General features: G+C 44.9%; 1 protein-coding gene across 1 annotated transcript; it reads left to right on the top strand.

Moving 5' to 3' along the window:
- The first annotated feature begins 618 nt into the window (after positions 1-618).
- TMEM70 (transmembrane protein 70) lies at positions 619-14686 on the top strand. Its single transcript, XM_073550779.1, has 3 exons — positions 619-868; positions 9579-9687; positions 14222-14686. Exons 1-3 carry the CDS (start codon positions 743-745, stop codon positions 14668-14670), a joined length of 684 nt encoding a protein of 227 aa, XP_073406880.1. The 5' UTR covers positions 619-742; the 3' UTR covers positions 14671-14686.
- Positions 14687-15181: the final 495 nt, after the last annotated feature.

The following is a 15181-nucleotide window of genomic DNA, read 5'->3' as shown; positions in this document are numbered from 1 at the left end:
TACCCAACAGGTTAGGCCTCTTTCACACTTCAGTTTTTTGCATCAGTTAAAATCCGCCAAAAAGGCAGACAAGCGGATCCGCTGTCAACTGATGTGAACGGATGGCACAGGAGAGAGAGAGAGAGTGAGTGAGTTTTTGTCTCCGGCACCCAGACAGAATTTGGGGTTAATTCAGTGTCTGGAGGATCCGCCGGAGAAAAAAACGTTGCAAGCTCCGTTTGGAAATCTTTGAGGATGTTGACGGACACTAACATCGTGGCGGATCCTCAAAAAAACGGATGCAACGGACGGCAATCAGTCAAGATCCGCCAATAATGAAAGTCAATGGGGGAAAAAACGGATCCGCAAAGAAAAATTGCGGATCCGTTTTTTTTTTTTTCAAAATTGGCGGATCTTGACTGATTGTCAAAAACGGAAGTGTGAAAGAGGCCTTAACGAAAATACAGCGGATTGCAGGAGAGCGAGAATCTGCCTCCACCAGAGGGCGCTGGCTGCAGGTGACCTTATACAGCCCTTATTACCTGACGTTCTGTACTAGAGAGCTCCCTCTAGTGGCCACTGCTGGCTGCGCACTGTCAGAACAGTGATTTATTGTGGCCCCCCCAGTAAACACGGTCATGTGACCTTGGTTTTCCTGCACATGTGGGCGTGATGACAGCAGCACTTCCGGGTCACGCCGCACGTGTACTGCCTCCTGGTGGTATCTCTCAGGAAGAGCTGCGGTCACCGCACAGAGGACGGGATGCTGTATGTTGCCGTGTGTAGAGTCCGCTCCCCGGTGTTGGGGCTGCTGCGGAGGACGGTGTGCCTGGGCAGCGGCAGTGCACGGACATGTCTGCCGGCCCTGTACAGCGGAGCGGGGAGACAGGTGACCATGACATTGTGCGCTATATAGAAGCTGCAGAGACCTTACCCGGACTGTAGGGGGCGTCACCTGTAAGCCCAGCACTGCGGGGCCCCCAGAGAGAAAGGACGATGTCCAGACTGTGTAATGGCATCAGATACCAGACTCCGGGAGCCGTGAGCCCGGTCCGTAGAGTATAACGGAGCCGTGAGCCCGGTCCGTAGAGTATAACGGAGCCGTGAGCCCGGGTCCGTAGGGTGTAACGGAGCCGTGAGCCCGGTCCGTAGGGTGTAACGGAGCCGTGAGCCCGGTCCGTAGGGTGTAACGGAGCCGTGAGCCCGGTCCGTAGGGTGTAACGGAGCCGTGAGCCCGGGTCCGTAGGGTGTAACGGAGCCGTGAGCCCGGGTCCGTAGGGTGTAACGGAGCCGTGAGCCCGGGTCCGTAGGGTGTAACGGAGCCGTGAGCCCGGGTCCGTAGGGTGTAACGGAGCCGTGAGCCCGGGTCCGTAGGGTGTAACGGAGCCGTGAGCCCGGGTCCGTAGGGTGTAACGGAGCCGTGAGCCCGGTCCGTAGGGTGTAACGGAGCCGTGAGCCCGGTCCGTAGGGTGTAACGGAGCCGTGAGCCCGGTCCGTAGGGTGTAACGGAGCCGTGAGCCCGGTCCGTAGGGTGTAACGGAGCCGTGAGCCCGGTCCGTAGGGTGTAACGGAGCCGTGAGCCCGGTCCGTAGGGTGTAACGGAGCCGTGAGCCCGGTCCGTAGGGTGTAACGGAGCCGTGAGCCCGGTCCGTAGGGTGTAGCGGAGCCGTGAGCCCGGTCCGTAGGGTGTAGCGGAGCCGTGAGCCCGGTCCGTAGGGTGTAGCGGAGCCGTGAGCCCGGTCCGTAGGGTGTAGCGGAGCCGTGAGCCCGGTCCGTAGGGTGTAGCGGAGCCGTGAGCCCGGTCCGTAGGGTGTAGCGGAGCCGTGAGCCCGGTCCGTAGGGTGTAGCGGAGCCGTGAGCCCGGTCCGTAGGGTGTAGCGGAGCCGTGAGTCTGGTCTATGATCAGAGCCCGGTCCATAGATTATAATGGTATTTCAGCATTGGCCATGGCTGGAGACAGTTATCTGACCCCCCCCCCACGATTGACGGGGGCGATCTGCCACCGTCGTCAGCATCTGCTCCCCCCCCTTCCCTCCGCTCCCCCTACGCCTTCCGATCACCCCCCTCCCCCCCCCCCCCCGGTACTTTCCAAGGCCTGCTGTCCCTCCGCCATCGTTCATGGGGGCCACCATCTTCCAAAATGGTGGGCGCATGCGCAGTGCGCCCGCGACTCTGTTGGCAGATTAATTAATTCATCGCAGGTACATTTGGATCCTATCACAGTGATCAAAATAAAAAAGTAAATACTCCCCCCTTTATCACCCCCATAGGGACAAGTAATAAAATTAAAAACATTTTTATTTTTCCGTTAGGGTTGGCATTAGGGTTGGGGTTGGAATTAGGGTTGGGATTGGAATTAGGGTTAGGGTTGGAATTAGGGTTGGGGTTGGAATTAGGGTTGGGGTTGGAATTAGGGTTGGAGTTAAGGTTGGAATTAGGGTTAAGATTAGGGTTAGGGGTGTGTTGGGGTTAAGGTTGCTATTAGGGTTGGGGTTAGGGTTGGAGTTAGAATTCAGGGATTTTCCACTGTTTAGGCACAACAACTTTTGGGGTCCAATTTCTCCTGTTACCCTTGTGAAAAAAAAATTGCGGGCTAAAAAATAATTTTTTGAGGAAAAATGATTTTTGTTTTCACGGCTCTGCGTTATAAACTTCTGTGAAGCACTTGGGGGTTCAGAGTGCTCACCACACATCTAGATAAGCTCCTTAGGGGGTCTAGTTTCCAAAATGGGGTCACTTGTGGGGGAGCTCCAATGTTTAGGCACACGGGCTCTCCATACGCGACATGGTGTTCGCTAACGATTGGAGCTAATTTTCCATTCAAAAAGTCAAATGGCGCTCCTTCCCTTCCGATCCCTGCCGTGCGCCCAAACAGTGGTTTATGACCACATATGAGGTATCGTTGTACTCAGGAGAAATTGTCCAACAAATTTTAGGATCCATTTTATCCTGTTGCCCATGTGAAAATGAAAAAACTGAGGCTAAAAGAATCATAGAATCATAGAATCGTAGAGTTGGAAGGGACCTCCTGGGCCATCTGGTCCAACCCCCTGCTCAAAGCAGGATTCGCTAAATCATCCCAGTTAGATGTCTGTCCAGCCTCTGTTTGAAGACTTCCATTGAAGAAGAACTCACCACTTCTCGTGGCAGCCTGTTCCACTCATTGATCACTCTGTCAAAAAGTTTTTTCTAATATCTAATCTGTGTCTCCTCCCATTCAGCTTCATCCCATTGCTTCTAGTCTTTCCTTGTGCAAATGAGAATAAAGTTGATCCTTCTACAATGTGACAGCCCTTTAGATATTTGTAGACAGCTATTAAGTCTCCTCTCAGTCTTCTCTTTTGCAAACTAAACATTCCCAAATCCTGCAACCTTTCCTCATAAGACAGGGTTTGCAGACCGGTCACCATTCTGGTCGCTCTTTTCTGAACTTGCTCCAGTTTGTTGATGTCTTTTTTAAAATGTGGTGCCCAAAATTGGACACAATATTCCAGATGAGGTCTGACCAAAGAGGAGTAGAGGGAAATAATTACTTCACGTGATCTAGACTGCATGCTTCTGTTAATACATCCTAGAATTGCATTTGCCTTTTTTGCTGCTGCATCACACTGTTGACTCATATTCAGTCTGTGATCTATTAGTATACCCAAGTCTTTTTCACATGTGCTGTCACTTAGCCCTATTCCTCCCATTCTATATATGCTTTTTTCATTTTTATTGCCCAGATGTAGTACTTTGCATTTCTCCCTGTTAAAAACCATTATGTTAGTTGCTGCCCACTTCTCCAGTTTATTTAAATCTTTTTGAATCCTCTCTCTCTCTTCTCTAGTATTAGCTATCCCTCCTAGCTTTGTGTCATCAGCAAATTTAATCAGTTTACCCTCAATTCCTTCATCTAAATCATTGATAAAGATGTTGAACAATACAGGGCCCAGGACAGAGCCCTGTGGTACCCCACTTGAGACATTCTTCCAACTGGATGTGCAGCCATTTACGACCACTCTTTGGGTCCGATCACTAAGCCAGTTATGAATCCACCTAACAGTTGCCTTGTCCATTCCATACTTAGTCATTTTTTCAATAAGGATTGTATGAGAGACTTTGTCAAATGCTTTGCTGAAGTCAAGATATACTATATCTACAGCATTTCCTTGATCCACCCAATCAGTAATACCATCATAGAAGGAAATTAAATTAGTCTGACATGACTTATTAGTTACAAACCCATGCTGACTCTGTTTAATCACTTCATTCTTATCCAGGTATTGACATACATGTTGTTTAATAATTTGTTCAAAGATCTTTCCTGGTATAGAAGTCAGACTCACCGGCCTATAGTTGCCTGGGTCCACCTTCTTCCCCTTTTTGAAGATAGGAACAACATTTGCTCTTCTCCAGTCTTCTGGCACTTCTCCTGTTCTCCAAGAATTTTCAAAGATTATGGAGAGGGGTTCAAAAATTTCTTCTGCTATCTCCTTCAGTACTCTGGGGTGTAATTCATCTGGACCTGGAGACTTGAATACATTTAGGTTAGCTAAGTGTTTCCTCACTATCTTTCTGTTTATAGATATCCTGGATTCTTCTATTCCCTTAATAGGACAGTGAATAACAGTTGATGTTACATTTCCTTTCTGAGAGAAAACAGATGCAAAATAGGAATTTAAAAGTTCAGCCTTCTCAACATCCTGTCTTACCATTTCATCATTTTCATCCTGTAAAAATCCTATAGCATCTTTGACTTTTCTTTTACTTTTGACATATCCCCAAAATCCTTTATTATTGCTTTTGACATCTCTTGCAAGCCTCAATTCATTTTCAGCTTTAGCTAATCTGATTTGTGCCTTGCAGGTTCTGCAGACAGCATTATATTCTTCTTTAGATATGCCTCCTTCTTTCCATTTTATAAACATTTTTTGCTTCCTTTTTAGCATGTGCTTAAGTTCTGTGTTCATCCATCCTGGTTTCCTTAAATGCTTCCTATTCTTCCCTCTTTTCGGAATTGTTAACAACTGTGCTTTGAGAATTTCATTTTTCAAGATTTCCCATCCTTCCTGGACATTTTTGTCTTTAAGGATATCCAGCCATTGGATCCCTCCAATTCTCTTTCTGAATCCCATAAAATCTGCCTTTCTGAAATCTAACCTTGACGTCTGAGTCTTCACAGGTCTTCCGCCTCTAGTTATCCAAAATTCTAAAATAGCATGGTCGCTACCTCCTAGGGTCCCAGCCACTTTTACCTCCTCAACCATTTCCTCCCTGTTTATAAGGATTAGATCCAAGGTAGCAGTTCCCCTTGTTTTCTCCTTTACCTTTTGGAAGATAAAGTTGTCAGCAAGAGAGGATAAGAATTTCCTTGACCTGTTAGTTTTGCCTGAGAGAGATTCCCAACAAATGTCTGGATAGTTGAAATCTCCCATGACAACTATGTCATATTTTTTGGAGAACTTGGCCATTTGATGCATAAAGAGTTCATCCATATCTTCAGCTTGCACAGGCGGCCTGTAGTAAATGCCTACAATGGTGTCCTTTCCATTGTTCTGTCCTTGTATTCTTACCCAAACAGTTTCCACAGAACTCCCAGTCTCTGAAGCTTCAATCTCTGTGCAGATATACGCTTTTCTAACATACAATGCGACACCCCCTCCTCGTTTATCAAGTCTGTTTCTTGCAAATAAGTTGTATCCTTCTAGTCTTGTATTCCAATCATGTGTATTGTCCCACCAAGTTTCAGTGATTCCAATGACATCATATTTCTTTTCCTGTGTTAGTAGTTCCAATTCTCCTTGTTTGTTGCCCATGCTTTGTGCATTAGTATAGAAACATTTTAGTTTGTGATTGGTTTCTCTTTCTCCAATATTTTTTTTAATTAGATTCTTTCGTCTTTGTTCTTCCTTTCCACTTCTAATAGCAGAGTTCTCAGTAGCATTTGTCAGGTGTATGGCTTTTTCTGGTCTTTTGCTTCCCTTCCCATGTTGTTCTAGTTTAAAGCTCTCCTTACAAGTGTAGCAAGGCGACTTCCAAATACCTGCTTTCCAGTCTTCGTAAGGTGCACCCCATCTCTAGCAAGTAGTCCATCGTATAAGTAGTTCACTCCGTGATCCAGAAATCCAAATCGTTGCTGACGGCACCATCGACGTAGCCAGTTGTTCACCTGCAGAATCTTATTCCACCTCCTTGTTCCATGGCCATCCACTGGGAGGATGGAAGAGAAGACCACCTGCGCTCCCAGTTCTTTCACTTTCTTGCCTAAGTCTTCAAAGTCTCTGCAGATGGTTTCCAGGTCGTTTCTTGCGGTGTCATTTGTCCCCACATGTAGTAGCAGGAATGGGTAGTCATCTGTAGGTCTGAAGAGTCCTGATATCCTGTCAGACACATCTTTAATTTTTGCACCTGGAAGACAGCACATTTCTCTTGAAGTTATATCCGGTCTGCAGATAGCGGCCTCTGTTCCTCTCAACAGGGAATCCCCCATGACCACCACTCTCCGTTTCTTCTTCACAACATTTTTCTTTCTCCATCCAGGAGGACTCTGAAGGCGTACAAGGTTGCTGTTTGTTGGCAAAGTCTTATCATGATGTATTTCTTCATCGTTTTCCTGCGTGAGAGCCTGGTACTGGTTTCTGAGCAGTATGGGTGCTGACTGCCTCCTGATCCTCCTGCTTCTCTGGGTCACATGTCTCCATTCCTCTGTTTCTTCAGGTGCACTTCGAATTTCTTCTCTTTCTGTAACATGAAGAGATAATTCTGCTCTGTCCAAGAACTCTTCACCTTCCTTAATGATCTTCAACGTAGCTAACCTCTCCGAGATTTTGCAACTTTTCCTCCAACAGGGTCACAAGCTTGCATTTGTGGCATGTGAAGTTTGGCTTTTCCACTGGTAAATCTGTGAACATGTAGCAAGAAATGCAGCTCACCAAATGGCTCCTGGCCTCTTCCATCTTGAGATTTCTTAAAAAGATGAAAGATGAGCCAAAATTCGCGCCCCTGGTTTCTCCGATTTCCTCTTTTCAGCTGCAACGGCCAAAACCCAGTGATCGTTGAGCTCGCGGAGACTCTTCACTTATCCCAGAAGGCACTGGGAATATGCAAATGATCTCCTCAAGACTCTTCCCCTGGTTTCTCCGATTTCCTCTTTTCAGCTGCAACGGCCAAAACCCAGTGATCGTTGAGCTCGCGGAGACTCTTCACTTATCCCAGAAGGCACTGGGAATATGCAAATGATCTCCTCAAGACTCTTCCCCTGGTTTCTCCGATTTCCTCTTTTCAGCTGCAACGGCCAAAACCCAGTGATCGTTGAGCTCGCGGAGACTCTTCACTTATCCCAGAAGGCACTGGGAATATGCAAATGATCTCCTCAAGACTCTTCCCCTGTTTGACTCTCAAGACTCTTCTCCTCAAGACTCTCCTCAAATGTTTGTGAAAAAAAAAAAGTACTTATTTTTTTACGGATCAATTTGTGAAGCACCTGGGGGTTCAAAGTGATCACTATGCATCTAGATAAGTTCCTTGGGGGGTCTAGTTTCCAAAATGGGGTCACTTGTGTGGGAGCTCCTATGTTTAGGCACACAGGGGCTCTCCAAACACGACATGGCAACCGCTAAATATTCCAGCACATTTTCCATTCAAAAAGTCAAATGGCGCTCCTTCCCTTTTAACCCTTATAACTTCCTAACAAAAAAAAAATTTGTTTCCAAAATTGTGCTGATGTAAAATAGACATGTGGGAAATGTTATTTATTAACTATTTTATAAAAATTCAAAATTTGAAAATTGCAAAATTTTCAAAATGTTCGCTAAATTTCCGATTTTTTTTCCACAAATAAACGCAAAAATTATCACTCTAAATTTACCACTAACATGAAGCCCAATATGTCATGAAAAAACAGTCTCAGAATTGCTAGGATCCGTTGAAGCGTTCCAGAGTTGTTACCCCATAAAGGGACACTGGTCAGAATTGCTAAATATGGCCTGGTGATTAAGGTCAAAATAGTCTGGGTCATGAAGGGATTAAATGCCAGTGTCAGCGTTGACAGCGGCATTTAACTAGTTAATAGCCGCAGGCGGATCGCGATTCCACCCGCAGCTATTGCGGGCACATGTCAGCTGTTCAAAACAGCTGACATCTCCCGGCTTTGATGCGGACTCACCGCTGGAGCTCACATCAAAGCGGGGGTACTGCCATTGGACGTACTAGAAAGGGGTTAATATTAAAAACGTATAGCCCCTTTACTTTAAAAATTGAGGCTGTGACATGAGCAGAAATCTTTAAACCTATCCTTAAAAAGGGAACCTGACAGTTTTCCCATGTCTCCCAAACCACCCCGGTATCTTAATTCCACTCTTAATACATTTACAGGCGAGCCACTTTTGGTGGTTATAGATTTTCAGAGTCATTCTATTTTATTAGCACTGCACCAAAATGGACCCGGCCTCCACAGCCCTGCCGGGAACGCTGCTCATGCCAATCATGTTACTCCCACATCATTCGTGGGACAATTATTCTGGTGAAACTCAGCACCCCTTTGAGTAGTTGCTCACTGATTAACATCACTTGCCAAATTATAGAAACCATTTTGGGCTTATTTATAAAGCAAGAAGCCACCAAAAGGGGCTCGATTGTAACTATATTATTAGTGGAGTTACAATGAATTCCACTATTTAGTGTCTAGCAGTAAAGATTTTCAGCGTGAATCATTCATTAAGATCTGATGTGATTCAAGCAATGTATAATATCTGGGACCCTCACTAATTACTAGAATGGGGTCTCTGAAACTCGCCTTCCTCCATTCTGCTTGTCTGTCGTGATGAGGAGTTTGTGGTCAGTTATGGGAACTAGTGATGAGTAAATGTGCTGGGATAAGGTGTCTCTATGAGCATGCTCGTGTACTAATCAAGTGTTCTTGGTGTGTTCGAGTCCCTGTGGCTCCATGTCTTACGGCTATTCGACAGTCGCAACACATGCAGGGGCTGCCTGTTAAGTAATCCCTGCTTGTGTTGCGGCTGTCGAATAGGCGCAAGAACTCGAACATATTATTTGAGTATGCTAAAGACACTCGATTAGCACGTGAGCATGCTCAGATAACACCTTATTAGAGCACGTTTGCTCATCACTAATGAGAACCAAATCCATGATACCGTTTCCATGGTGCCACTTATAGACCAGCTACACTAGACCTAGAGGTATGAGAACCACACTTGTAAAATAATCTGCACAACTATTAATATATTAAGCAAAAAGTACGTAAGTGAAGATTAAACGTGGACCATTGCATGCATAAAAGTACATAGAAGGGAGGATCAGAGTATTGGCCCGGGATACAGGACAGTACTTGGGGCCCTTGTAGGCCTGGTCACTATCACTAATAAGGTGCAATAGGAAATAACTACACACGTTACATGAATTATCCATACGACCCTGTGAGGACGTTGGCTCCTTGTGTTTACCGATCGGCAGGATAAGTCATACATCCAATAACAGCGAGTAGAAACGGAGACTCATCGGCCTCCCAATCACACTCCCACTTTCTAGGACTAGGACTGTAGATCTTATATTTGTTATTTTTGTGCTTGTTTTCATTTTTGATCACTTCTCTCCTGTAGGTATCAGTTCCTGATGTGAAGATTATTCGTTTTAACACATCCTCCGCTCCAGTCAATCATGAGCAAGACAGATTGGTTTATGTTGGAAGCCTGGGCAAAGCAGTGCTCGGTATGTGCTGATAGCGTTAATAACACCCTGCTGCCCTCCACCTGCACGCGCCCCTCTTGGGTTGGCTTCTGTTATGTGGTATGGCAGTGGTATTTTCCGGGAATAGTCCTATGGGGGAGATTTCGTTAAATAGATTTCTCTAATGGTCCCAATTGGATGGAGTCAGCAGAAATCCACTTGCAAAACAGCCCCGATCTTATTACTGTAATTCTAGGACTATACCGTGACTTTGGGGACGACCCAGATCGATGTATGCTGCTGCTGTATTGCAGCATGATGGAAGTATTCTCGGGGTCACATTACGATCTTCAAAATGGTGCAACAATCAAGTTGCCAAAAAATCTATATGATTCCAACTTTTTGCAAGTTTCTGGTGGGCCGCAGTGCGACACCATTCATTTGCACTGTTTTGTGATGGCTGCATACAGCGATCTTTTGCGACGTTACTGGCGCCATGATTCCCTGCCTGATGGGGGCAGACATTTCTGCAATATATCGTAGCACGTTCTTGTTTGTTTACACTCGCCCTTAGTCTTTTTTTGATATAATGGGCATTTAGTGAGTAAAAATAGCAGTAAACCGCTACATTTTGCAGGTGTTCTTACCTGATTTTCGTCTGCATGGTCATTGCCACACACAGTTCTGGACTTTACATGATGGATTTAAAAATGGATCCTTTGTTGCTCGAGGAGATCAAAGACCAGCTGTAGCGTATTCTTTTCTTCTTGCACATGACGGGCTTATTGTCAAAATCCAGGATGACAATGTCCTGTGCATGTTCACAGGGAGAGATCCTGAAGAATGGCCCGTACTTCACCATCCGTGTAAGGGTATGTGCACACTTTGCGGTTTCTGCTGCGTTTCCGCAGCGTTTTTGGCTCTGCAGAATCGCAGCAGATTCTGCTGCGTTGTACAGTACCTTTATTTCCTATGGAAATAAAAAAAAGCTGTGGACATGCTGCGTTTTTTTCCGCGCGGTTTTGCTGCGGTTTTCAAAACGCAGCATGTCAATTGTTTGGTGCAGAAACGCTGCAGTTTTACACCTCATCCATTATGAGGTGTAAAACCGCAGAAAAAACGCAGATAAACCGCAGCACTTTGTCCTGCGGATTTCCTGCGGTTTTCTCTACAAAATCCGCAGAGACAAAAAACTATGTGTGCACATACCCTAAACCTCCATGTGTGGGAATATACAGTTAGGTCCCTATATATTTGGACAGAGACAACATTTTTCTAATTTTGGTTCTAGACATTACCACAATGAATTTTAAACAAGACAATTCAGATGCAGTTGAAGTTCAGACTTTAAGCTTTCATTTGAGGGTATCCACATTAAAATTGGATGAAGGGTTTAGGAGTTTCAGCTCCTTAACATGTGCCACCCTGTTTTAAAGGGACCAAAAATAATTGGACAATTGACTCCAAGGCTATTTCATGGACAGGTGTGGGCAATCCCTTTGTTATGTCATTCTCAATTAAGCAGATAAAAGGCCTGGAGTTGATTTGAGGTTTGGTGCTTGCATTTGGAAGGTTTTGCTGTGAAGGAAACATGCGGTCAAAGGAGCTCTCCATGCAGGTGAAACAAGCCATCCCTAAGCTGAAAAAACCCATCCGAGAAATTGCTACAACATTAGGAGTAGCAAAATCTACAGTTTGGTACATCCTGAGAAAGAAAGAAAGCACTGGTGAACTCATCAATGCAAAAAGACCTGGACGCCCACGGAACACAACAGTGGTGAAGAGAAAACCCTTCACAACAGCCAACCAAGTGAATAACACTCTCCAGGAGGTAGGCGTATCAATATCCAAATCTACCATAAAGAGAAGACTGCATGAAAGTAAATACAGAGGGTTCACTGCAGGGTGCAAGCCACTCATAAGCATCAAGAATAAAAAGGCTAGACAGGACTTTGCTAAAAAAAACATCTAAAATGGAAGAACATTCTTTGGACAGATGAAACCAAGAACAACCTCTACCAGAATGATGGAAAGAGAAAAGAATGGCGAAGGCGTGGTACAGCTCATGATACAAAGCATACCACATCATCTGTAAAACACAGCGGAGGCAGTGTGATGGCTTGGGCATGCATGGCTGCCAGTGGCACTGGGTCACTAGTGTTTATTGATGATGTGACACAGGACGGAAGCAGCCGAATGAATTATGAGGTATTCAGAGCCATACTGTGTGCTCAGATCCAGCCAAATGCAGCCAAACTGATTGGTCGTCATTTCATACTACAGATGGACAATGACCCAAAACATAAAGCCAAAGCAACCCAGGAGTTTATTAAAGCAAAGAAGTGGAATATTCTTGAATGGCCAAGTCAGTCACCTGATCTCAACCCAACTGAGCATGCATTTCACTTGTTAAAGACTAAACTTCAGACAGAAAGGCCGACAAACAAACAGCAACTGAAAACCACCGCAGTGAAGGCTTGGCAGAGCACCAAAAAGGAGGAAACACAGCGTCTGGTGATGTCCATGAGTTCAAGACTTCAGGCAGTCATTGCCAACAAAGGGTTTTCAACCAAGTACTAGAAATGAACATTTTATTTACAATTATTTAATCTGTCCAATTACTTTTGGTCCCTTTAAAAACAGGGTGGCACATGTTAAGGAGCTGAAACGCCTAAACCCTTCATCCAATTTTAATGTGGATACCCTCAAATGAAAGCTTAAAGTCTGAACTTCAACTGCATCTGAATTGTTTTGTTTAAAATTCACAACGCAGCTGAAAATTTGACTAAAAAACGCAATGTGTGAACATAGCCTAACAGTATGCACACCTCATGCTGTCAAGATTCCCCGTGTCACTGCTGAGACCGGGCAGTCCACGTGTCCGCAAGTATGTGATATGTAAATGTGATCACGTGCCAACTAGACATTCCTGGTCTCACTCACTTAAAGGTACTGGTCACACTAAGCGATATCGCTAGCAATATAGCTATAACTTGTGACGTTATAGCGATATTGCTAGCGACATCGCTGTGTCTGATACTTACCTACGACCCGCTCCCCCGCTGGTTATCACTGATCGCGTGAGAACGTCCAGGACCGCTTCTCGTCGTCAGCTTCCTGCGGCACTTCCTGTGGAGAGACGAGCGTGGAGCCGGGCGGGAGGACGCAGGATCGCCTAGTGTGACAGGTAAGTAGCGACCCCTGTCCCCAGCGATGTCGCTGGTGAGATCTGCCTGTGTGGCAGCTCACTAGCGACCACTTAGCGATGTATCAGCGATCCTGACCGCGTCATATCGCTGGTTGGGATCGCTGGTACATCGCTAAGTGTGACAGTACCTCAATTCGTATTGAACAAGGTCAAGCAAGTCTAGTCAGCATGTGACCATATCTATACAAGTTGCATGCTTGCAGTCACATGACCACCCATTCTCTGCAGTGACATTGGAGAATTGAGACAGTGTGCCTTGTGTTTTATTTTTTGTTTGTTTGTTTTACAAGCCCTCTTTCCCCCTCATTCCTGATTACTGAATGACTTGATTGAGAGTCTGACAAAGCTTATTCACATAGGTAGTTTGTAAGTCAGTGTCATTCAGGTTGTCATAAATCAGCACACAGTAACTTAAGGCTGTGTGCACACGTTGCGGATTCTGCTGCGTTGTACAGTACCATTAAAGTGTATGAGAATTGGAAAACGCTGTCCACATTCTGTGGATTTTTCCACGCGGATTTAAATCCGCAGCATGTCAATTCTTGGTGCGGATCCGCAGCGTTTTGACACCTCCTCCATTATAGGAATCCGCAGGTGTCAAAACGCAGGGGAAATCCGCACAAAATCTGCACTAAATCCGCAGGTAAAAAGCAGGTCATTTGATCTGCAGATTTGGCTAAATCCGCGCAGAAAAATCCACAGGGTAATCCGCAACGTGTGCACATACCCTAAAAAAAATCAGAGTAAGATATGTCCTGTTAGGAGCTCACTGTCAGATTCTTACTAATCAGGTTAATCCCAACTTATTGTCAGAGAGTGCTTGTAAATACTAGCTCTTTTGCAATTTACTGCGTATTCAAACTTTTAGTCCGTCTGAGATATTAACACTTTTTTTTATTTTTTTTTATATACAGCTAGTTGCCTTGGAGACCGACCACCATTGCTTGACAGCAGGCCATATGCAGTGCTTGCAAGCTCTCTGGTTGCACTTGTAAGCACTGTATTGAACTTATGTTTGAGCCGTTGCCTCCTTCAGTGCAGCACTTACAAGATAGGCCACAGTGGTGGTCGGTCTCCTGTGTAATGCTCTTTGAAGAAAAAAAAGTAGTGTTAATACCGCGAGACTGGCAGTGAATTTTAATAAGCATACAACTGCAGAAGTGCTTGGCTTTACAATCTCCAGCTGAAAATATCTATGAAGATGGGAATAACCCTTTGAGTTATTGAGCGGGCGGAGATGTACAATGCAGTACAGAACTTGGTTGCAAAAATTTTTTTAGCCCAAAATTAAAAAAATTTCTTAAGCGGTGTCCATGTCTTCTAATCCTATATTAAATATTACTAATGTGGTTTTCATTCTTCATACAGGCGTGAAGTTCTTCTCCTACTCCACCAGCATGCTCAGCCTATTTATTCTACCAGTGATTTTTGCAAAGTCCGGCATCGGATTTGACAGTATTGCAATAAAAATGGCTTTCTTTAGTATGATCGGATTCTTCACCTTTGTGACTCCTGTGACTTTGCACTTTGTGACAAAGGGATATGTAGTGCGCTTGTACTACAACAAGGAGCGGGACCTTTATACTGCCATCACTTACAACGCCCTACTTGTAGAGAAGAAGACGGAGTTTTCTCCAGAGGACGTAGAAGTACCTGGAATGAGCAAGATGTTCACGACCTTTTATGCAAAAAAGAAGTCTATGCTGATCAATCCAATGTTATTCTCCAATTCCAGTGATTACCAGCACCTCATGGGGTATGATAAACCCTTCACTTTTAATCCTGAAGACATTAATCCTCCCTCTAAAGAACAATAAATCTTACTTGTATAAAGGTGTCCTAAGATTTCTTTGTTTTATGGATACCAAATTCTAAGAATTTTAATTGTCCACCTGTACAATATGTGAAAGTACTTAACAGTACTGTGATAATCGCGCCAAGCAAACAATGGGGATTATGGGGTCCTCTGGTATAATAACCTTCATGGCTATATGATTTCAGTCATGTATATATAATGCGGCGCTTCAATCCAATATAGCCACTGGGACCTGAGTGGCATGGCAGGCTGATCTGGACACACAAGAAAAATTAGGGCATGCACACCTTTAGTAATGTACAGGCGCACGATCACATACACTCACTGGCCACTTTATTAGGTACACCATGCTAGTAACGGGTTGGACCCCCTTTTGCCTTCAGAACTGCCTCAATTCTTCGTGGCAGAGATTCAACAAGGTGCTGGAAGCATTCCTCAGAGATTTTGGACCATATTGACATGATGGCATCACACAGTTGGCGCAGATTTGTCGGCTGCACATCCCTGATGCG

This window comes from Dendrobates tinctorius, unplaced genomic scaffold (assembly GCF_039654945.1).
Source record: "Dendrobates tinctorius isolate UK_male_01 unplaced genomic scaffold, ASM3965494v1 ptg000169l, whole genome shotgun sequence".
Classification (NCBI taxonomy): Eukaryota; Metazoa; Chordata; class Amphibia; order Anura; family Dendrobatidae; genus Dendrobates; species Dendrobates tinctorius.
Note: the sequence above shows the minus strand (reverse complement) of the source record. Positions and strands in the feature narration are given on the sequence as shown.